Consider the following 24,850-nt stretch of genomic DNA (forward strand, 5'->3'; position numbering starts at 1 on the left):
CAAGTAGGAAGAAAGATAGAATACTCGCTGAACTGAAAGTGATAGAATGAAAGTACAACCTTAGGTCTAAGGTAGACCCTAACCCCTAACTCAACTGAAGTCTAACTTTAGTGCTAATTCTAAATGTGGTGACACAACTTATTTAGTTGTGTTCACACTACAAACTAATTGACTAAAATATTGGGGATTGCCTACAGAATTGGCAAATTCTAATAGATGGAGCTTTCGATCCAAGGTTGAGGTTTCTTCAGTGAGTACCTAGCTCTGACATCATGTAAATAAATGCTCGTCTACAGAATACAAACACAATCGTACGACAAATGCACAACACGGAACATAATGAAATCTGAATTATGAATGAATAAGACAATGTTCAATGCAGCAAACACACTATTCAAGGTAAAAATTGACCCTCAACTTTTGTCTCTTGAGGATTGGGGTAGAGAGTATGAGCAAAAGAATGTGTAGTAAGCCTATATCATTATAGTAGCATAAAACACAACTCTATCCATGCGGAATTGTGGAGAACATGTAGACAGCCTAGAAGGGTGGAAATCCTGATGGTACTACCAACCAACAGTTTCAACACCATGTGCAATAGTAGCCAACATGCAGATGTCAAGAACCAACAAGATGTAGAAGATATCCTGTGGTAAATGAGGTCACACAGAGCTGTAATGACTAGGCAGCTAAATAAAGCCCACCATGCATGATGTAGGGAAAAGAGGATATGGGCTGCTGGAGTCCTCTTGGTAGGCGAATGCAAGTGGATAGATGAGCAACAGAGTGAGCTGAATCTGCAAACACAAATCAGGCTGATGACTTGGCAGCTGTACATATGGGCTGATTAGCAAAACCCAGATTTTTAGGGGTTGACAAAGGGCTGGAGCAGCAATCTCGTGCAAGTGCAGCTGTATGCTGATGTCAGCAGGCTGGGTGGCAGCTGTGCAGGCTGGTCAGCAGCATCTGAAGGGGAATGAGGAGTACAGGAAGGCTGGGACAGCCTCTGACAGCAGTCACCAGCTGATATAGGTGCTGAACAGGCTGGGAATCCTCTGTAAACAGCAACAGGGGGACTGGGCAGGAGGCGCCAAATGGTAGACAACAATGGTGGACAACTTTGGCTGAGATATCCTTCATGAACAGGGTGTGGGCAGCAATGAGAAGGCACCTACAAGTTGCAAAAATGAGATTGAGTTTGGAAGGAGGGCAGCATGCCTATTTATAGAAAGTTGAGGTCCTCCCAATAGGGTTTGTGCTTATGGGATATACATACTCTCTTTTTTTTTCCAGTAGAATGTGGCTGATTATATTATTTAAAAGAATTGATTACAACAGAGTGCTCATGCTCAACAGAATAAATTGGAGCTGATGCAAAGTCACCACTACATCATGTATACAAGCCTCTCAAGGCGGTCTAGGGGGCATGGGGGCAAGAAGCCATGGGGGAGGGGTATATCGCCAAACGGGACTGCCTGCTTGTATCACGAAGAATAGGCCCTGGCCGCCCTAGGTACGCATGAAGTGACCACGGAGCTCCTGACGAGCCTTGGACTCACCCTGCACCTGACCCCATCGGCTGCGGAGGGAGTGAATGATGGAGGTCCATAGCTCTGCTAAGGTCGCAGGTGCTGAGAGTCTCTCACCGCCGAAGGCCACTTGGCATCGCGCCTTCCAGATATGCCATCCAGTAAGACTCCCTATGATCTCCCATATCTCTGAGCGGTCTATTGTGGGCTCCAGTACCTGTCGGATAGGTAAAGCTTCCAGACCAACCACTGCGCATGACCCTGCCTCAATCATGAAAATCGTGTCCTGCATCCCGGCCTCATACAGAAGGTGACGACCTTGGCTAATTGCTTGCCAACAGAAAGCTCCCCATGAAATATACCCGAGGTTGGGGGCTATACGTCGAAGGATACGACATGCTCCTCTCCACACCAGTTGCGCCTCCTCACAAGACCAAAGGCAGTGCTTTGGGGTTTCTAGAAGCTGCTGTGTGCAGCGCTTACAATCTCCCTCCTCCTGCATTTGGGCAAGCCAGCTTCCTACCGCCAATCCTCCATGTGCCACTAGCCATTAAAAATACGACACCCTCCTCGGCCTCTAGCTATCCCATAGGCGTCCGTCGGAAGGGCTCTGTGATGCCGTGCTCTGCCCAGTGCCTGCTGCGTGACGGCGCCCAGTCCATATCCTCCTGCATCAGTACATGTTTGCCAATCCTGGCAGTGTATTCTAGGAACCTGGGTGGCTTTTTTGCAACCGCAGAGGCCGGCCATAGCCACTCTCCTGGATCCTACTCCAGCTCATCAAGTGGTCTACCCTCCCAGATCCAAAGGCGCCACTCCTTGAGCTCCATCCAGAAAACATAGGGGTTCAGTCGCCAAGTCTTCCCCTGAAGACCCACCATCCGAATCCTTCTCCATGAAAGGGTGGCAATCCCCAATCCCCTCATCCTGTTGCCCTGTGTCAAGGGCCAGACGTCCCTCCTCCTGAACAGCAAAGAAAGTCCCCTGGGAGGCGCCACCTACTCTACGTGCCACCTGAAGAGGGATGCCTGCTGGAGAGAACCTGGCTGTCCATACCTCCCCGGCCTCTATCGGTTCTCGTATTAGGGAGGCAAGCCACGGAGGTATTGTTGCGTCTATCTCTCTTCTCCTCAACTCCACTCCTCTCCTGCACCTTGATACTCGCTGTAGCACCTCCTTGTCTGCCATCTTGTACACCTCCCGCCATGTCCTGATGGAACGAGCCGGACCGGCCTCCCACCCAGCCCACTGGATGTGGGGGCGTTCACCTATCTGTGCCCCTTCTCTATCTTTGACCTGGAGATTCCGGATCACCGGCTGACGGTCTATTTCCTCCTGGCAACCCGGGGGGCTCTGGATTAGGGTCTTACGGAGGCCTTGCCACACGCGGAGTAGGTTCCGCAGGAAAGGTGATCTGGGCAGGGTAATCTGGGCTGAAGTGAAGATCCATCTCAGGGACGGCCTCCACTCCCTGCCAAGCCTCGGTTTACAGTCCTGAAGGCCCTCTTGCAGTAAGACCTTCCAGGTCTGCTTGCTTGGTGTGAGACCGCGGACAACTAGCTTGCCCAAGAGGGCCATACTCTGATATTCTGGGTCTATGATCCCAAGCCCTCCCTCTAATCGATGTCGTATGATGGTCGCCCACGCCACCTTGGCCCTGGAGTCTCTGGAGCCATTAAACCCCGACCAAAGGAAATTCTGCACCAGGCGGCAAAGCTACCCTACGCACGATGAGGAGAAACACCAATACGAGGCGATGTACCAGGCCGTCGCTAGGAGGACCTGGTTAACCACCAGGGCTCGACCGGCTAGTGAGAGGCGAGCTGTGCTCTAGTAGGTCAGTTTCCTCCTAATAGAGTCTAGAACAGGAAGAAACTGCTAGGCAGGAGTGATATCAAGTCCCACCTGGAACCCTAGGTATCGGACGGTCTGCCCTCTGCTCACCCATCTAAAACCCAAGTGGACTCCCCACTCCGTGCTGGAGTCCGGGTCTATGAGGAAACCAACCGACTTTCCCCAGTTGATTTTCACACCCGCTGCAACACAGAACACCTCAAGAGCCAGCCTCATTCTTTCCAGCATCACCTCATCGTCCTCTATGTAGAGTCCTGTGTCGTTTGCGTACTGAGTCTAACAACTCAGTCTTCTCTCTCACTGGAAGTCGGAGGCCGCGTAGTCCACTCACACGTGATCTGAGGAAGTGGGACATCGCCTCTGTGAAGAGTAGGAACAGGTATGGGGCCAGGGGGCAGCCCTGTCGGACCGATCTCTCTAGCCAGACCTTCTCCCCTCGCCTTCCGTCTATGAGAACCCTGCTGGTGGCTGATCTGTACAGGCCGGAGACCCCGCGAATCCAAGCGTGGGGAAATCCTAACTTCACCATGGTACCCTCTAGGAAATCCTAGTCCACCCTGTCGTAGGCTTTCTCGAAGTCCAATAGTAGTATTGCCAGTCTTTGCCCACTGTGCTGAGCCCACTCTGTCGCCTCAAAAAATGTAAATACATTGTCTAGGATGCTCCTATCCTGGACAAAGCCTGTCTGTGTGTCATGAATGATGTCTGGAAGCACATGTTGTAATCGTCTACCAATCATCTTTGCCAGAGCCTTATAGGCTACTGACAATAAGGTGATCGGTCTCCACTGGGATAGCTCCAACCGGTCTCCCCCTTTGGGGAGAAGACTGATAAGGCCTGCAGAGATCCTCCTTGGCATCTGTCCTGAGGTGAATATCTCCTAGAAAGCCCTCAGTAGGGGATCCTTCACCACCTCCCAGTAGGTAGGAAAGAAGGCCTTAGAGAAGCCATCCTCCCCCGGGCATTTTTGCCCATCTTGTGTATGGAAAGCCTCCTCTAGTTCCTTCTCTGTGAAGGGGACTAGTAGGGCGTGTCTTGTCTCCTCTGTGACGAGGGACAGGATGTGATCCCATACCTGCTGTTTGCATCTCTGTCCTCTAATTGAAGCTGTCTCCTGTTGGAAGAGGCGTGTGCAATAGTCGGTGGCAATCTCAATCACCTCATAAGGGCTAGAACGGGTCCTCCCATACTGGTCCCTAAGGCTGCGTATCTGTTCTTCTGCGGTGCGGGCTGGTGCACCTGGAAGAACTCCCTGCACATCGTGTCTTCCTTCCGTGCCCAAAAGGTTGCTGAAGTGCGGAAAGAGAACTCCGAGTGCTTGTCCTCTAGGCCAGCAATGGCTCCACGTGCGCGCACCTCCTGTGCGTGGAGGATGGGGTCCCCTGGTGCCTCTTGCAACAATCTGTGCGTAGCTGCTAGGTCCTGCTAGAGTGCTCTCTCCTCCTCCCAGCACTGCTGCTTGGCCTGTAGGGCTGCCTCTTGGCAAATTTTGCTTGACTCGGCTAGGACATCTGCAACCTCCTCTGCTATCCTGTCCCTCCTAATCCACTCTCTGGTCCAGATCTGCTCTATCTGTCTCGACACCTCCTCCCTCCTATAGATCGAGTCAGGGATCCGACAAGATCGTGTATCTAGGGCGGACGCTGGGGGATCAAGTGCCAGGAGAACCGGGCAATGATCGGATAGTGTGGTGCTTGCCAACTGCTCAATCTGGCCTCCGTGAGAACCTCCCCACTCTCCCACATAAAACCTGTCCAACCGCTCTAGCAAGGCTCCGCCTAGCCACTTGTAACCCCAAGAAAAGTCCAACGACCTCTCCCTCCTGTGGAAGGCGGGGTCTTTCCAGGCATCCCGTGCTCTGACTGCAAGCAAAAAGACCTCCCATGCCTCCTGCTCCTCCCCAGCCATGCCCTGGTAGTTTCTTCCTTTGCCCTGCTGGTCCTCCAAAGCCTCCAGATTGTTGAAATCTCCTCCAACAATCCAGGAATCCACCTTTGGGAGTCCATCTACAATCTCCACCTAGAACCTGTTGCGTGTCCTAACCTCCGTAGGGGCATAGACATTGAGGACTCCAATACACGAGTCCCCAATATCTAGCCTGATCCATAGGGCCCTTCCTGCCACTATCGTCCCGTGGTCTCGTACACAGGTGGTGAGACTCGGGCCAATAGAGGTGCATACGCCTCCACTCCTACCGTGGGCACCTATAGCTTGCTCCCAATAAGTATGTGAGCTGCCCGGCAGTACCTTCCCAACCTGTTGAGCTTGGGCGAGGGTGAGCTTGTGCTCCTGCAGTAGCAAGATGTCTATCCGTCCGGCGAGGGCAAGCTGCAGCTCCTGCCAGATAATCAGCTTCCTCGAGCCACGCGCCCCACTGTAGTGGAGACTGTTCACATTCTAGGATGCAAGATGTAGGTTCATGGGGAAACCTGTGACTGACCAAACATGCATCTGTTCGGTGTGGAAGCTGCAGACGAGGAAGAGAGACTGCGAAGCATGCAGGTACGTTTTGCCGCCGGTCTGGATGGTGAGCTCCAGTCCCCCATGGTGGCCCTCGGCTGGACCATAGGGGTGATAGATGCTCCAGGTGGTACTATCAATGCATCTATCAACCATGTTGAAAACCGCGACTATGTACACTGGTAGAAGTGGGCCGCCTGTGCTAGGGGCCACTCGATCATGTCCCTCGGCGCTCCCCACTGTGGGGGGGCTTGAAAGATAATGCTCAAATTCGGGACGTCGGCGCCAGCCCACCAGTTAATGTCCATCATGCAACGTGGCCATTGTTGTGTGAACAATGCTAGTTCTTCATCTCCCATCCACTGGGAGGTGTGATCTGCTACCTGACTCTTCAATTCCTCCTCAATCTGTATAGTCGTCCACTCTTCTGAGAAAGATGACTGAAAAAAGAAAGCGTAGTTTGGTCCATCCGGTGGTGCAAGTAGGTGGACCTTGCCCCTCCTTGACTTACGAACCACGAAGATCTCCACCTCTAGAGGTAGTGGGAACACTCCGCGCTCTGCAACTCGCAGGTAAGACCATGGGCCACTGTGAAAAAACTCTTGTGGCAGCAGCTGTGCCTGTCTCGGGAAAGTATGGCGGGTGGCAGGGGCAGATGAGCTGGTGGCTGTGTGGATGGGAGGGGGACTGCTGGTGTGCAAAGGAGTTAGGTGTGTGTGGCTCATCACCTCTTGTGGGAGGAGGGGGAGTGGGTTTGGGGGGGCTCACCTGACGTGGGTGCGGATCAGGGGGGGTGCTCGGTAGGGGGGGTGATGGGGGTGGAGTGGATCGAGCTATGGTGGGATGGCTAGAGATGCATGGTGGGTGTGGGGAGGGGATGGTAGCCCTGGCAAGGGGGGGTTGTGGGCCAAGGTCAGTGGAGGGAGGGGAGGGGGGGTGGGTGAGGGGCGTGTGGGGGCTTCGGCGAGGCAGTCTGTGGCTCATGTGGAGAAAATGGGGGGGATCGGTCTTGTCGGGTGGGGCGAGCAGGGGGGGCTGTGGAGTGCTGTGCCGAAAGGGGGGCGCTCGTCCGCCATCACCTTGCTGGCGAGGCTGGGCCTGAGGGGCTGGCTGCGCCTCCCCTTGCCGTCTCCCTCTTTGTCGCCTTTGGACCTTTGTGAAACCGTCAGCGTCCCCCTGCGGACCTGTGGGTGGAGCCGCCTTGGTTCCAAACTATGTACAAACTGCTTGCTGATGCCCAAAGTCGTGGCAAAGCACTGCCCTGGTTGCCCAGTCACAATGACCTGCTGCCTAAAGGAATGCCCGCCTACCTCAATCTCTAGGAACCGTGGGATATTCTTGACCTCCTTCACTGCCACCTGTACCTTTGGGACCCCTGCCACTGTCACTGCATCCGCGAAGGACAGTGCCGAAGAGCCTCCCAAAGTCTTCCACCAACTGGCGGTACTCAATCGCCAGGCCGGGGAAGAGGAGGGTGATCGGGTGCCGAAGAAACCTGTTGTTGAGTGCAAACGCCTCCACAGTGAAGCCATTGTACCAAGGGACCATGTATATGACCCCCTTTGTGGATGCATATGGTGAACTGGCGAGCAGCTCAGCTGCGTCTGCTGAACTGAGGCGGACCATGAAGATCCCTTGGCCCAATAGGACCGCCTCCATGATCTGCGCCGTGCCGATGCTCAGCGTGTAGTGGAGCCAGTCCCGAAGCTGGGCCCTAGCTGGGGAATGTCCTACTACCTGACCATAAATTGCTGTTTCCATTAGCTCCAGCTCCTTAGCTCGGACGGCTAAGAGCTGCTCCTCAGAGAGGACTACGCGCAAGGTGTTCGACTGGGGGGCACTCGGTGAGTACGCCGGCGTCTGACCAAAGGTTTCCATTGCCCGTCCCTTTTGGGAGAACCTACCTATCGCGCTGCTGTGCTGCTGAATGGGGAGTTGCTGCAGGGGGAGGGAGCAAGTGGAGGGGAGGGGGAAAAGAGGGGGAGGGGGTTTCTGTTTTCAATGGCGGTGGTGTTGCAGCCTGATCGTGGGCCAGGCCTCCCGTCAAGGTGGCACTCGGGGGGGGGGGGGGTAGGGCGGATGCAGATGGTGCGCGCAAGTAACTGTCAATGGGCCTGGCCGGGGGGGGGGGGGGGGAAACGGCCAACCAGGGGGATAGCCAGGCAGGAGGGGGAAACGGCAGACAGGCGGCCGTTACACAACGTTGGGGCGAGGGCGCGCGAACAACATTGGGAGGTGCGAATAGTGCTGGGACGGCCACGATCAGTCGGGGCGGGAGGCCAAACAGTCGGGGCAGGGCGATCGATCGGACAGCGGGCGAACTGTCGGATGGCGCGATCGGACAGGTGATCAGTCGGATGGCGCGTAATCAGGGCGGGGGGACAGCAGCGCGACGTGACGGTTGAGTGTTCGGATTGAAGCCTTGATATACATACTCTCTAGGAATGTGTTTCTTTTAATAAGAGGTTTAATTCATTAATTAAGCATTTTTTGGGGGTGGTTTGAAAGAAGCTAATATATTTTTAGCTCAGCATGGCCATGAATTGCCATTCCTTGTGACTATGTAGTGATATGGAATAAGCACAAAGATTGGAACTGGGGACAAGGAAAAGGGATAGGGGACCCGAAAATGGCCATCCCATGTGACTATGGTTTGCCCACAATGGACTAAATGACCAAACCAACCACAAATGACCTAAAAATATCAGAGCTCCGTAATGCCACCACTGACTTACTGATATGGCTCTCAAACAAGAGGGGATATACATGTGTTACTAACAAGGTCTGAGGGTAGTGAACTTATGACATGGCAGCAACAAGAGTGGTCATTGGGCAGCAGATTGCTGCAGTTCACCAGTGGACAGCATTGGCAGTAAGATTGTGGGGTCCTGCTGCATTTTGGCCTGTTAGCAGTATCTCACAGCATTCCGAGGGGTTGTTGGAGCACCAGAGGATGTGTTTGAATGAGCAATACCAGAACCTGCCTTCTTGGAGTGACATGGCAGCAGCAAAGGTGGGCTCAGGGCAGCCCTTGTGATGTCTGTGGCCCATTATGCTAGGCTTGAGTAAGCTTGTTTGGCTCTATGACTGGGAGGTGGTCCACTATCCATCCTTTTATGTTTCGTAGGGTGTGACTATGGGTTGTGTTCTGTCCTGTGTGTGCAGGCTGGATGCATGTGGGTGTTTGATAGTCTCTACTTGGATCAATAGGAAGCAAGTCAATGCTAGTCACACTCTTATTGTGAGCATGTGTGATCAAAAGAAAGAAATATGTACCTACAATCAGCAAATAAAAATTTGAATAGAATGCTTCATAAAGGACAGAAGCAAAGATAAATTCTGATGTATTATGGGTGTGTGAGTTAAAGTGCTTCAAAAGATGGGAAATGCAAGCAGAGCTACTTGCTGAGTCAATATTGGCTGCTTTCGGTGATATTTTGTGGAAAACAGAAGAATGACTCCAGTCTTCAGTTTTGATGAAGACTGTTTGCTGTTCTCATTTGTTCAACAGGAGCAGGGACTGGAAGGACAGCAGCAGCATGGAACTGCAATAACACAGCTACTGATGTGAAGCAACTGAAAAGGTGCTGAGCTATGAGCTGAGCCATACATTTGAATCTGGGCTAACTAAAAAAGCCTTACTGCACTCATTCAAATTGCACCAAAGTTAGTGTCGCCCTTTTTAAGGACCTTACTTATTTATCTTACTTGGAAAACTGGCTGCATATATCTCCTGTTGCTTTACATGTGCAGCCCATAAGCTTGGTATACAATCTTTTCTTTTGAAACCCTAATGCATGAGATTTTTGGCGGACAAAATCAACCAATGAGTACTCATTGAGATAAATCACCAAGGTGGAGGCCTCAGCAAGGAGCCCCAGCTACTTTGTGCAATGAGTCATGACATGGGGATTTTGATTGTGATAGTTTTATGGGTTGCATGAGAAACTTTGTGAGTTAACATCCTCACACTGGAATGGGGACAGTTTTGGTCACATCTCAATGTGACTAAGCATTTGTTCCAATAATTAGTTTGGTTATGCTGTTTTTTCATGCATTGCTCAGCTAAAAGCTAAGTAAAGAGATTGACAACCTGTTGGTTAATGAATTAAACACTTCTAACCACTTGTATTGCGCTTCCATCAGACCATACCCCTGTTATCATCAGCCTTTAAAGATTGATTCAACTCTGATCTGTATGGTATTGTTTTCTCCCAATTTGAGCTTGTTCGAAAATGTTACAGGGATTCTTAACCCATCAACTGGTTAGCCTCAACCATAGCTATAACGGTTTCCTCATTATGCGCCCTTTGTGGCTCAACCATAAATTCATGCAGTATTGTCTTATAATTAAAATTGGTTGGGATACTACCTATCAGTTCATGTACTCGTACACAAATTCATCAGGATTTATATCTATATAATCAACATCTGATAGCAATCTAGCATCAGTCTTCACCAAAAAACCATAGCTACATCAAGCAGTGTGCGTTGTTGGTCTCAAAGTGTGTTCTGATCTGCTATATGATTTGTATGTACACTGTCATTTTCTGCCATGATTAGACTCAAAATGCTCTGTTTAACTGCTGCACTTTGCAATCATGATCTGCAAGTATCAGCTTAACAGTTGGTTTGTGGCTTGCTGCCTTGTTGTCATGCCATCTGCTGCCTGACAAACTAGGCTTGCGAAATCTGACCTGCTTCGTACCACTAAAGCAACACACAGAACACAGTTCTCAGATGATCAGACCATGAATCAGGCCAACTGCAATGAATGCAAATTTGGAAATCTGTACATACCCTGAAATGTTATCTTGACCTTTTAGTTTTTGGTACAAGATGTTTGATGGGTATCTGAATTTGCCCATATAATCTAGGCCTTACAAGCATGCTGTACTTTATATGTGACAGAATCCATAGGTCTGAATATGTAAAAGCCTTAGGAGGGGGGAGTCCCAGAGCTATCATTATAGGAGGCTGGCTTTGGGCTTTGAGAAGGGTTCTGCTGATGCCTTAACCTTTACTTAGGGTTTGGTTGCAGCATAAATAATCTAGGAATGTTGCAACATTGGAAAGAACCAGAGCAATGGCTTTTGTGTGAAATTAGGATCAAAGCTTGCAAGTATAGACTAGAATTGGGTGTACTCTTGCCATAATAGTTTGTGGATCAAACATAATCTATGCTTGGGTCGTATTGGTGTCAAAAGTGGATGCAGTGATGGAAGCGTGGAAAATTGTTGTAATAGATTGCTGAACACAAGAGACAAAGGAAAGAGAAACACTGCAAAAGAAAAGAACACTGCACAAGGAACTCAGAAGCAAAGAGATGCTCAGGAAATGGAATCCATATACCAAGATATGAGACAGTATAGAACCAATCTGAGTTAGTGGCCATGAAGGCATTGGCACATGCTTCTCTCCCTCCACTAGAACCTGTTAGATGATGAATGATGATAAAAATTGTGGAGGAGTACCTAATAAATAGACAAAAATAATGCCATAAATGATGTCAGGTCGGCCAATATTAAATGCTGGTCGACCAGCAATAAATGCCGTAAACACCATCAAAATGACAAATAAAAAATGCCTACAATATCTAGAATGTGTCCAGCCGTCTTTGGCATGCACAGACTCAACCATGAATTGCCATATTTGCTAAGACCCTCTCTTAGATTATGGGTGATCTGATACAATAGAATATATAATGATAATGGTCCATTATAGTACATACAAAGACCACTAGAGTAGAACCATGGATACCCAAGTAGTGTGTGCGCAAGCCACCACCAAGGTGCCTTGGAGAGCACCTAATGCTGATGTCGATCTTATCGACTCTTGAAAATAGAGAAGAATCATAGTAACTCTCAATATCTGTCAATAATGTCTAACAGTAGCATACAAGTCCATCTTGTCAAAAATGCCTTTGAACATATGTGACCATGGATTCCCCGCCTTTGGCTAGACCACCAAAGTGTCCCCTCATGTGAGCTCGGCCTAGGAGCCGAACTCGCTTGCTGTCAAAGAGCCAACTCGTCATGAATTTGGATATCAATCCTAGCTCTAGGATTTGAATCTATTAGACTTTAGTCGATGTGTCAGGGAAACCCCTCTCGGGAACCTGTGCACTTGTATACCTATATAGATGAGGTGTACCAATCCCATCTCACCACCCTCTCACACTCCCTCTCTGGCACTAGAGAGTTTGAGGGATGACCGTATCATTTGTACTAGCAACTTGGAAGAGAGGCCTCTACAGCCATCGCCAGGGCCACATAATGGCCTAAACTTGGACTTGGAGATGAGGAAGACTCTCCAAGAGAGTCATCACCCTTCGTCACCGTTCACTCCTGCTCTTGTCGTAAAACTGCTAATGTCCTGCAATCCCTCCGGAGGTGCCCCATCTTGCCACAATAATAGCATTGAGACTACTTCTTCTTCTATATGGCACCCCTCTTTGAAATTGGAACATTTGAAGCACCAAGAGATAGCATCCTCACAGAAACTTGAAGTTGAAGACAACAAGTCTCTAACATAACACTCGTAGATGAGGAAATAATGTTCGCATGCTGACCATTATGAGGAGAGGCCGGAGGAGCCATGACAAGGGAGATATAGAGAAGTTGAAGAAAGACTAGGGATCTTTAGGGAGAAGTATGCTAAAAATACGGACTCACAAGGATTGCACAAGTTCAAAGTTATGAGGAGAGGCTGGAGGAGCCATGACAAGGGAGATATAGAGAAGTTGAAGAAAGACTAGGGATCTTTAGGGAGAAGTATGCTAAAAATATGGACTCACAAGGATTGCACAAGTTCAAAGTAGTAAAGAAAGCACACAGAGAAAAAAACACAACCACCGAATGCACATGAACCCTCTCTAAGTTGAGCAGTGTATCACAAAAGGAAAATATGGACCAAACACAGCCAAAAAATAGCTTGAAACTTGTCGCCCAACCTGCACAGAAGCAAAAAAGGCAAAACGTAGATGTTGATGACAAAATGTAGGCAGTAGCTGCATTAAATGTAGTCAACTTGGAGGAAAACAGGCAGCCTCAGCTTGCTGTCCCCAAAATGCAGATTTGGAAGGGCCAATAAGAGGTCCCTAGCCTTGAAACAGCCCCAAAAAAACTGTAAACCCAAATGGCAGACTTCAAAATGCTGAGAAAATAATAGTAGAATAGGCCAAAAATTAGCAGAAGATGGTTGCCCAATCTTCAAAACAGGTGCAGCAGTTTGAAGTAAGTCAGATCAGCAGACGGAAAGTTCAAAACTCAGACCTGAAAGAGTGTAAAACAGCAGCAGGAACAATGATCCTACAATCTGATACCATATTAGAAGTGGATGTAGTGATGGAAGTGTGGAAAACTGTTGTAATAGACTACTGAACATAAGATTTAAAGGAAAGAGCAAAAGAAAGAACACTGCACAAAGAACTCAGAAGCAAAGAGATGCTCGGGAAATGGAATCCATATACCAAGATATGAGATAGTGTAGAACCAATGTGAGTCAGTGGCCGTGAAGGCATTGGCACATGCTTCTCTCCCTCCACTAGAACCTGTCAGATGATAAATGATAGATGATGCATGATGATAAAAATTGTGGAGGAGTACCTAATAAATAGACAAAAATAATGCCATAAATGATGTCAGGTCGGCCAATATTAAATGCTGGTCGACCAGCAATAAATGCCGTAAACACCATCAAAATGACAAATAAAAAATGCCTACAATATCTAGAATGTGCTTAGACCTCGCTGGCATGCATAGACTTGACCATGAATTGACATATTTGCTAACAATTGGTGGTTTGGGCATCATTATTAAGCACTACTTATGGATGGAGGCTTGGGAGTGTGGACTAGAATCAGATGCACTTTTACAAACATGGTGGATTGAGTGAGTGTATGGATCATGGACAATACATTCTTGGGTTGTATTGATGGAACATCAGCATCAAACGTTTTTTTATGGATGCAGTCCCTAGCTTGTTGTTTGGTGGAGAAATCGACAGAGATCCAATGGACTGATTATGCTAATCAAAGAGCCTGACTTAGGTCCACATGGTCAAAGGTGATGACTATTAACTAGGTGACTGACATAGATTGTGGCTACAACCGCATGCTTTTTCCTTTGAGAGCAATACAAAATGTGCTCCCAATACAGTGCTAAGTAATTATGGCCTACCTTTAATCAATCACATGTTTTTAAGTTAGGTGAATGTTGATTGAGGGAAATCCTTGCATATTTTTATGAAGCTTGGACATATCCTCCAAATTATGCATCAACTATGGTGAATTCTTACCCAATATAAAAGTCTCTCACATCAATAACCTGCCACCTAATGTAACATCATAGTTTATGACAATTTCACTTCATACATCATGTAAAAGGATGTTAGACAAAAGCTAAAGGACTAGGGAGAGTCCTGCTTTAGGGCCTGAAATTTCTGAAGGCCCAGGAGAAGCCAGTATATTTGTGGGCCAAACATTATTGTTTGAATGATGTATATGGCCAAACATTGGCATGTGGCTCACAACCAAGCATTGCTGCAGCTTCAAGCAAGAGTGGGTGGGCCAGGGGTTGTTCCATTGATGCTAAAGGATAGGGACAGTGCTGTAAGCAATATATGCATTCTGCTCATTAGTGTACGCAATATACAACCTCTCTCGATTCTAAAGAGTGGGTGGGCCAGGGGTTGTTCCATTGATGCTAAAGGATAGGGACAGTGCTGTAAGCAATATATGCATTCTGCTCATTAGTGTAAGCAATATACAACCTCTCTCGATTCTAAAGGGTATGGAGATTGTTATAAGCAATTCACAAATTCTACCACTAGCATGTCGTAAAGGCTCAAATGAAGAGGGTGGAAGGTTCAAATGGTATGATCTTTGGTGTGTTTTTCTAAGTGGATCTTGGCAACAAAACAGATGCTATAACTACATCCCATTCAATTTTGAATAGACAGCCTAGGGTGGTTTCATTTCTTCTCAATGGGACATGCATAAACCAAGACAAGTCCTAGCAGCTTACAGTGTCCCCACATTATCTGAGGGGAGACAGAGACATGCTGACAGATAGGAATAATATAAATGGCACTTGAATTTCAAATATTTTCTATCGTTAAATGCCACAAAATAAAACCAGTCTAAACGGAGAATACATAATACGGAACATTGTGGATTTGTTGTATTTGTATATTTAACTGTAAAAGCTCTAAAAGTAACCTACTTCTATGTTTTTTGTCCTTTCTCCTTGAGTTTAGGTTTGAATCTTTAACCTTCAGAAGGCCTGAAGCAGCCGCTGCCAAGTATACAGACATGCAAACTTACACCCAGTCAATTGAGGCTATCATTTTTGAAGTTGGTGATAGGGACAAGATTGGTAGTAAGGATAAAAAGTCTCCATATGCTTTATGTTGCAGCCAAGAATACACAGAAGTGGAAGGCTGTGAACTTGGTGAAGTGATAAAGGATACAAGTGATGGATGGCCCAAATCAATCCATGTAACATTCAGAGGAAACAAACTCGAAGCTACCCTGAATGAAGATCCTGTAGTGATAACAAAGACTGGAATGTACAATTTATACTTCATATTTTGTGACCCTGATCTTTATGGCTCAGTTATTAATGGCAAAACTGTTTGGAAGAATCCGACTGGGTACCTGCCAGGCAGATTGGCACCTCTCATGAAGTTTTATGGATTTTTATCACTTTGTTACTTGATTCTTGGCGTGATATGGCTATTACAATATATATGGTTTTGGAGAGACATACTACAACTGCAGAATTACATAAGTCTGGTGATCGCCCTTGGTATGTGTGAAATGGTTCTGTGGTACTTTGATTATACAAATTTCAACTCCACAGGCTACAGGCCTGCTGGAATAACACTCTGGGCCGTAACTATGGGAGCAGTTAAAAAAACTATATCTCGATCTCTTCTTCTGGTAGTTTCTATGGGGTACGGGGTTGTAAGGCCAACCCTTGGTGGTCTTACCTCACGGGTCTTGATTCTTGGAGCTGCTTACTTTGTCGTAGCAGAGCTTCTTGATGTAGTTGAAAATGTTGGAGCAATCAATGATCTGTCAGGGAAAGCCAAACTTCTCCTTGTGCTGCCAGTGGCTATCCTTGATGCAGTTTTTATAATGTGGATATTCTCTGCTTTGTCCAAAACTTTGGAAAAGCTACAGGTATGCAGATATTTCTGGATGTTATGTATACACTGTTGATGCAGTTTGCGCTCCTGCAGTTGGTTATATTCCCAGTTTCTTAATTTCCCATGAGCCATGTCCTTAATTTACTTGTTTCTATCATCATCTGGAGTTCTCTGCATACTAAAATGCCTACTATGCCCGGCTGCAAGAAGTACGTTTTCAAACTGACTGTTACTTGGACTTCTTACATCGACGAAATTTGTGTGTGTGTGAGAGAGAGAGAGAGAGAGAGAGAGAGTGTGTGTGTGTGTGTGCACGCGTCTGCGCACACACATGCGCATGCATGTGCATGTGTACAGGTTTGTGTTAGAAATGATCTCAATGCTGTCATACTTCAATGGAAGTCGGGTTGGAACAATTCGATACAGCACAAAAGCTCATTTTATAGTGAAGCAAGGTAACCATGACAGTCCTCTTTCAGATGAGGTGTACAAGTATGGAAATGTCACAACTCTATAGAAACAGAATTTGTATCCTTTTTCATTAATTTGTCTATATAATGATTTATTAAATTTGTTTCCTTTGCACTAATTAGATATAAAGAAAAGTGCATTGGACCTGGCCACTGATGAGTGGTCACAGGTTATGGTGGACCCACGCAGTGGGTTAGAGAAAAGATAGTTCACACTTCCACCGATATGGCCCGATTGGGCGCCTGTGACCAGAACTCACACATATCAGGGTTAGACTCGCACACAGAAAGGATTGATGCCTTGAAGTGTGGGCTAGATCCGCCAGAATAGACTGTTACAATCAACAAGATGGCATGATCATGAAATGCTTGTACAATGTGCATGTATGGGCTGAAAGCTTTAAATGCACATTTCTTTGCATAGGAAAGTCATATGAAGATTCTGATACTGTTTTTGCGATGTACACGGAAAAAGCTTTCATATGACACCCATATTGGGGGGTCCCTAAATTTTAGGAGGTCCCTAAATTTTAGGAGCCTCGAATTAGCCTAAAAATGCTAGTCCTAAAAAATAGGGATGTCATTCGAAAAATAGTAAATTCTGTACTCTGACTATGCTTACTAAATTTGATTGTTTCTATTCTTGACAGTATTCAGCCCAAAAAGGAAGGCCATAGAGAAGGGACAAGTGTCAAGACACTTGTCACACAAGTTTCCAAGAGTCCCACCACTTGTCACACCTCATGACATGTGGCTGGACACTTGTCTTGTGATACTCCACTTTTCCCTTTTGTACTAGCTTTTTTCTCTCCTATAAATAAGAGCTCGTTTTTCTTCATTCAGCATCATTTTTCTTTGCTGTAAACTCATGTACAGCACCCACAGATAGCCAGAAACTGGCCCCATCCATCCCCATCATCATCCCCCACTTCTCCATTATCAAATTCCTCCATATTCCCTCTTCTATCACTGCTGTTTTACAGGACAACAAGCCTGTAAATTCATTACAGCACCTCCTTCTCGAGCTCTTTCTTCCATTTTAGCAACAAGAAGCAAGCCCTATCCATGTACTGCTGATCAACGATGGAGAAAGGCTGATTTCCTCTCTTTCTTCTCTTATACTGTAAAGAAATCAGTTCTTATCATTGCATAATAGATAATGCATGTGTGTTTGTACATCTTTGCATGGTCTTGTGAGAGTGAGAATTACTTCTCCTCACTCTCAGGTTGATTGTAATTGAGCTCTTCCCTAAGGGACTTGGGTTGAGCAGAAATACATTCCTTCGGGGGGGGGGGGGGGGGAGGGGGGGTTTGCCCATCTTCAACCCTCAATCTTGTCTCCATTACTTTTACCTTTTCATGGTTATAATTTTGTGAGTAATTTTCATTTTCAACTTTAAGTGTTCATTCTCTTTTATATTAAATCTCGAAAATAGGCAAATATCATAATTGTTAAGCATACTACGTTGTTCGGGGCGTTTACAGTGGTATCAGAGCTTTGGCTCGGTCCTTACTCCAACACTGGTAGTGCTTACAATTATAAGTTTGTTTGTTTTCAGCCCTTGCATTGAGTGCTTGAGCATATTTTTCTTAGAGTCTCAATGGATCAGTCGAGTGCTATCCTTCAAGCCATTCAAAGTCTTAGAGAGGAGAATCAACAAATTCGTGAGCAACTTTTCAAACTAGGAAAAGTTGAGAATCCCAAAGAATTCAAGGAAAAAGCCCATCTGCTTCAAGGAGACAAAGCCATACCAATGAAAGGAGCCGATCAAGAAGTCCAACTACTTCTAAGAGGCAGTCCCATTCTACTTCAAGACAAAGAAAGAGATCGCGTCGAAGTTCATCCTCTTCTTCAAAGTCATCTGGCGCCTACTCTAATGGATCCTCTTCGAGTGACGAAGAGTCAGACCCTTCTCGTGGAAGACCTCATCATCGTCAAAGGCGTCGACATTTTTCACCCTCGTCTCCATCTTCATTCCCATCAAGCACTTCATCATCTTCAACCTTAAGATCTGGGCATGGACGAAGGCATAAGAAGAAGAAGAAGACTAAGTCACTATCTCAACTTGAAAAGAAGATCAAGTTCAGTATGTATGATGGTTTCCGAAATCCTGATCTTCTTTTGAAGTTTATTTGTCAATTTCAAATTTTGTATGGTCGTGACAAGTATAAAGAAAAAGAAAAGATTAAGTTTGCAGCTTTACATTTAACCGACTTAGCCGATACTTGGTGGACGGGGTTGGAATATGATCATGCTACCCCAAAATCATGGCGGTCCTTTGTTCGCATGATACAAAGCCAATTTTTTCCTGTTCATTTCAAAAGAGATGTAAAAATGGAATGAGATCGGCTTTGGCAAAGGAAAAATGAGCCACTTGGTGACTATACCAAGAGATTTTGGGAGCTACTTTTGAAGGTCCAACATTTCAAGAAGATCAGCAGTTTGAAAAAGCTTAGAAAGTTTCAAGGAGGTTTGCATTTTAAACTTCGTACTGCTCTTAATCATTATCATTGTTCTAGTCTCAGGGAACTCATTGATCATGCTGAGACATGGGAAATGGAGCACAATGGCAACAAATCATTCCAAAAGAGTGATAAGAAGAGAGTAGTTGATGATGAGGAGTATTCAGCCTCAAATGAAGGACAAAAACAACGGCAAAAGCAGCCATCAAATCAAAAGAAGATGAAGCCCTATGCACCTCCTAATGCTCCTCAATTTCGCTCCAATCTATAGCCACAAGCAAAGCAACTTTCCGAAGAAGAAAAGCAATGCTTCATGAAAGAAGGGAAGTGCTTTAAATGTGGACAAATAGGCCACATAGCGAAGCAATGTCCAAACAAAGGACAAAGCAAGGTTTTTGACAACAAGCCTAAGTCGCCAGTGAAAATCAATGCTATCAGTGATGTAGTTGCAAACACAACTCACACTCCAGAGATGCGCAAATTATTAAAAGCTTGGAGATAGTTGCAAGGTAAGCAAGCACTATTCTTGATAGATCTTGGGGCGAAGGAAAATGTCATTTCCTTGCAATTAGCTAAAGAGCTTGGATTAAAGAATGAAGAGATGGACACTCCGGCAGAAGTTCGCCAAGCTTTAAATGCCGATGAAGGTGACACAGTAAAGACTGTAACACCCTACATTGGCAAGCTCAAGTTTCAAATTCAAGGCTACAGTGACGAATATACCTTCTGTATCGGAGACCTTGATGGTTGCGATGTGATTCTTGGCATGCCCTGGAATCATAGAGTAGATTCAACCATCTTCTCTCAAAAAAAGAAGGTAGAGTTCACCAACAAAGGCAAGAAGTACGAGATCCAAGCTGGAGTTTCTAGAGACACCATACCTATGGTAAGCCATATGCAAGTCTCTAGAGCAATTAAGGATTGTGTTCAATGTTGTTTGCTTTATGTCACTGATGTAAAAGATAATATGAATGCTGGAAACCAAGAGCGACTTCAGCTCTTGGAAAAGTATAAAGATTGTTTTTCGGAAGATCTTCCTTATCAGCTTCCCCCAGAAAGTCCAGAAGACCATCATATTGATATTATTCTTGGCAGTTCTCCTCCTAATATAGCACCACACCGTGTGAGCCATCCTCAACAAGAAGAAATCAGAAAGCAAGTCGAAGACCTACTCAACCATGGGCTAATTAGGCCAAGTAGCTCACCATTTTGTTCACGGGTTCTTCTTGTTCAAAAGAAAGATGGCACATTCAAGATGTGCATTGATTATCGAGTCCTCAGCAAAATCACTGTGAAGAATCGGTTTTCTTTTCTCAGAATTGACGACATTTTGGATCGTCTAGGAGGCTCAAAGGTTCTCAGCCGCATTGATCTAAAGAGTGGTCATCATCAAATTAGGGTAATACCACAAGATGTACACAAAACTGCTTTCCGCACTTCATACGGTCTTTATGAATTCTTGGTGGTTCCTTTCGGATTAATCGTTCCACCAGCCACCTTTAATCGAATGATAGAGCGCATCTTTAAAGAGCATCGACAATATGTCGGTACTTTCTTTGATGATATTCTTGTCTTTAGCAAGAATGAAGAGAAGCATTATCAGCACTTGGAGATTGTTCTACAATTACTTCAACAAAATCAACTCTTGGTAAATGGTAAAAAGAGTGAATTTTTCATGCATAAAATAAATTACCTTGGGCATGCCATCTCTTCTGAAGGGATTCAGATGGATCCGGAAAAGATCAAGATAATCCAAGAATGGCCTCATCTTCATGATGTACATGAGGTGCGATCGTTTCTTGGCTTATGCTCTTATTATCGATGTTTCATCAAGCATTTTGCACATATGGCTTCTCCACTTCATGACCTTACAAAGAAGAAGATCTCTTTCCAATGAAAGGAAAAAGAGAAGGTAGCCTTCACAAGGTTGAAAACAACTTTTACTTCTGGACCTGTTCTTATCATTCCAGATTTGGTAAAACCATTTGTGATGGAAGCAGATGCTTGCGGTGATTGTATTGGTGCAGTGCTAAATCAAGAAGGCCATGCTGTAGCCTTTGAAAGCTGCCGTCTAAATGATGTGGAGAAAAGGTATGACATTTATGAAAATGAGCTCTTAGCAGCGGTTCATGCTTTAAAGATATGGAAACATTATCTTTTAGGCAATGAATTCCTTATTAAAACAGATAATCAAAGCTTAAAGTATTTCAAGACTCAAAAGCATTTGCAGGAGAAACATGCAAGATGGGAAAATTTCTTGTCTATGTTTCATTTTCAAATTATGTACACTCCAGGGAAACAAAATGTAGTTGCTGATGCACTTTCTAGAGTGCCTCACATTGCAACTATTACAGTGGCTCATCATGAAGATTTTCAAACGATGAAGAATACTTATGATGAAGATACTGATTTTGCAGCAATTTGGTCAAATTTACAGCAAGGAGGTTCTCATCCAGATTATTCCATCAAAGATGGTTACCTTCTCATGAACAATCGCCTGTGTGTCACTCTTCCTGTTCGACAAAAGGTGCTTAAAGAAAGTCATGAACCCCCTTATGCAGGGCATAGAGGGAGGGCAACCACTCTAAGTGTAATTGAGCGCTACTTTTATTGGCCAACATTACGAAGAGATACACATAACTTCATTGAGGCTTGTCTCGTATGCCAAAAATCCAAGTATGATAGGCAGAAGACTCCAAGATTGTTGCAACCTCTTCCAGTGCCCAAAGATCCATGGGAATCTATCACAATGGATTTCATCTCAGGTATTCCAAGAACACCTCAAGGTCATGATATGATTTGGGTTATAATTGATCGATTCAGCAAGCAATCACATTTTATTCGATGTCATAAAACATTGAAATCCGCAAAGCTGCAAGACTTTTCATTCAACATATCTTTAGATTACATGGTATGCCTTCTGAGATCATTTCAGATAGAGACTCCAGATTCACAAGTAACTTTTGGCATGCTTTATTTGAGAATTTGGGAACCACTTTAAAGTTCTCCTCAGCTTTTCATCGTCAAACTGACGGCCAAGCAGAGATGATGAATCTTACTCTTTTGGATATGTTGAAAGCTTATGTTAGTGAACATAAGTCACAATGGGAGAAATATCTTCCATTATTGGAGTTTGCTTATAACAATATAGTGCGCTCATCCACAGGAAAAGCTCCAAATGAAATAGTACCGGGTAAAGTGATTCCTCCTCCAATTATTCGCACTAAAGATAAGATTTTTGCTGCTGATGAGTTTGCTTCAAATTTAAAAACAGCAATGAATCAAGTTCGAGCCACTATCAAAGTTGCCCAAGAGCGACAAAAGAAGCAAGTAGATAAACGAAGAAGACCTTTGGCTTTTGAAAAAGGTCAATATGTCTTGCTAAAGTTTGATAAAAGCAAGCTCAAACAAGGTTCCGATCAAAATTCATCTTTTCCAAAGCTCTCCAGTAGATAGTTTGGACCCTTCAAAGTGATTGAGAAAATAAATGAAGTTTCTTATCGACTTGAGCTTCCTGCTCATTGGAAAATACATAATACTTTTCATGTAAGTTTGCTAAAACCTTACATAGGACCAAAACCAAAGGAACCCATTACTGAAGATCCCCCAGAAGTTGAAGAAACAGGGTAACTCTTGGAACCTGAAGAGATTTTGTTTTACAAGGATCGAACCACGAGAAGTGGCCTTGTGACACAAAAATTCTTACTAAAATTCTAGAATCTACCCACAACAGATGCACAGTGGGTAGATAAAAAATTCATGAAGGATTACCCAGACATTTTTCAGCCATATCAAGAAGCTTTTCAGCTGAGGACAGTTGAATAAAAGCTAGAGGGCTGTCACAACTGTATAGAAACAGAATTTGTATCCTTTTTCATTAATTTATATATATAATGATTTATTAAATTTATTTCCTTTGCACTAATTAGATATAAAGAAAAGTGCATTGGAGTTGGCCACTGATGAGTGGTCACAGGTTATGGTGGACCCACGCAGTGGGTTAGAGAAAAGATAGTTCACACTTCCACCAATATGGCCCGATTGGGCGCCTGTGACTAGAACTCACACATATCAGGGTTAGACTCGCACACAGAAAGGATTGATGCCTTGAAGTGTGGGCTAGATCCGCCAGAACAGACTGTTACAATCAACAAGATGGCATGATCATGAAATGCTTGTACAATGTGCATGTGTGGGCTGAAAGCTTTAAATGCACATTTCTTTGCATAGGAAAGTCACATGAAGATTCTGATACCGTTTTTGCGATGTACACGGAAAAAGCTTTCATATGACACCCATATTGGGGGGTCCCTAAATTTTAGGAGCCTCGAATTAGCCTACAAAAGCTAGTCCTAAAAAATAGGGATGTCATTCTAAAAATAGTAAATTCTGTACTCTGACTATGCTTACTAAATTTGATTGTTTCTATTCTTGACAGTATTCAGCCCAAAGAGGAAGGCCATAGAGAAGGGACAAGTGTCAAGACACTTGTCACACAAGTTTCCAAGAGTCCTACCACTTGTCACACCTCATGACATGTGGCTGGACACTTGTCTTGTGCTACTCCACTTTTCCCTTTTGTACTAGCTCTTCTCTCTCCTATAAATAAGAGCTCGTTTTTCTTCATTCAGCATCATTTTTCTTTGCTGTAAACTCATGTACAGCACCCACAGATAGCCAGAAACTGGCCCCATCCATCCCCATCATCATCCCCCACTTCTCCATTATCAAATTCCTCCATATTCCCTCTTCTATCACTGCTGTTTTACAGGACAACAAGCCTGTAAATTCATTACAGCACCTCCTTCTCGAGCTCTTTCTTCCATTTTAGCAACAAAAAGCAAGCCCTATCCATGTACTGCTGATCAACGATGGAGAAAGGCTGATTTCCTCTCTTTCTTCTCTCATACTGTAAAGAAATCAGTTCTTATCATTGCATAATAGATAATGCATGTGTGTTTGTACATCTTTGCATGATCTTGTGAGAGTGAGAATTACTTCTCCTCACTCTCAGGTTGATTGTAACTGAGCTCTTCCCTTAGGGACTTTGGTTGAGTAGAAATACATTCCTTTGGGGGGGGGTTGCCCATCTTCAACCCTCAATCTTGTCTCCATTACTTTTACTTTTTCATGGCTGTAATTGTGTGAGTAATTTTCATTTTCAGCTTTAAGTGTTCATTCTCTTTTATATTAAATCTCGAAAACAAGCGAATATCATAATTGTTAAGCATACTACGTTGTTCGGGGCGTTTGCAAGAAAGGCTTGGCTCTTACATCTTAATGAGAGTAGTTTTGGAATAGTCAATGGCTTTAACTTCCCTGCTACTTTTTGGTTCTTTGGTTTTGAGGTTTGGCATGGTTGGTATCCCCTTATGTTATGGTGAATACCTTGCTTTATTGGAGGCCAAAAGAAGTGCCAAGGTAACTTCTCAAGTGTAGGAACCACACTTGGATACATGTCTTTGGAACTCTTGAAGAAACATTAGTCTTGTAAGGTGCTGTAACAGCAAACTAAACTCTATCATGAAAATATATTTATCTATTCTTAAGTAGAAACTCAAAATAGAGGCCCAACTCACACTTATGGAACTATGAGTGAAATTGTGATCAGCCTCATAGAGCACTTCCTAAGATTGAAGAAATTTTACCCCATTCAAGTGATCATCATCATTGTGTGGGGCTGCTTGCTCAGCACATCTACTAGTTCATCCTCTCCTTGGCACATACTTGATCTCAATGCTAAAGGGATGTCGCATGACCTAGCAGTCATCCAATGTTTACTACAAAACTTGCTTGAGGACCATACCCTCCAGACCAAGGAGCCGCATGGAGGAGTTGCCTTAGTGAGCATAGAGGACATGAGCACAAAGTTTCTTTCCACACCTTAGCTGCCTTCTAAGCATGGAAGGGTGAAAATACATG

At 45.1% G+C, this 24,850-nt stretch overlaps 1 protein-coding gene across 2 annotated transcripts in view; it reads left to right on the forward strand.

The window, feature by feature from the left end:
• LOC148038157 (uncharacterized) overlaps positions 1 to 24,850 on the forward strand; it is a 97,671-nt gene that overhangs the window by 23,314 nt on the left and 49,507 nt on the right. Inside the window, exons 2-3 of one of the 2 annotated variants that reach the window (XM_087669678.1) lie at positions 9,355 to 9,427; positions 15,102 to 16,029. In XM_087669678.1, coding sequence (XP_087525804.1) covers positions 9,355 to 9,427; positions 15,102 to 16,029 — 1,001 coding nt within the window. The remainder of the gene's footprint in view (positions 1 to 9,354; positions 9,428 to 15,101; positions 16,030 to 24,850) is intronic. The other variant, XM_087669672.1, reaches the window with a different exon arrangement.

The sequence above is a fragment of the Lygodium microphyllum genome, chromosome 3 (genome assembly GCF_053477565.2).
Source record: "Lygodium microphyllum isolate KBCC chromosome 3, Lygodium_microphyllum_v1.1.10, whole genome shotgun sequence".
Taxonomy (NCBI): Eukaryota; Viridiplantae; Streptophyta; class Polypodiopsida; order Schizaeales; family Lygodiaceae; genus Lygodium; species Lygodium microphyllum.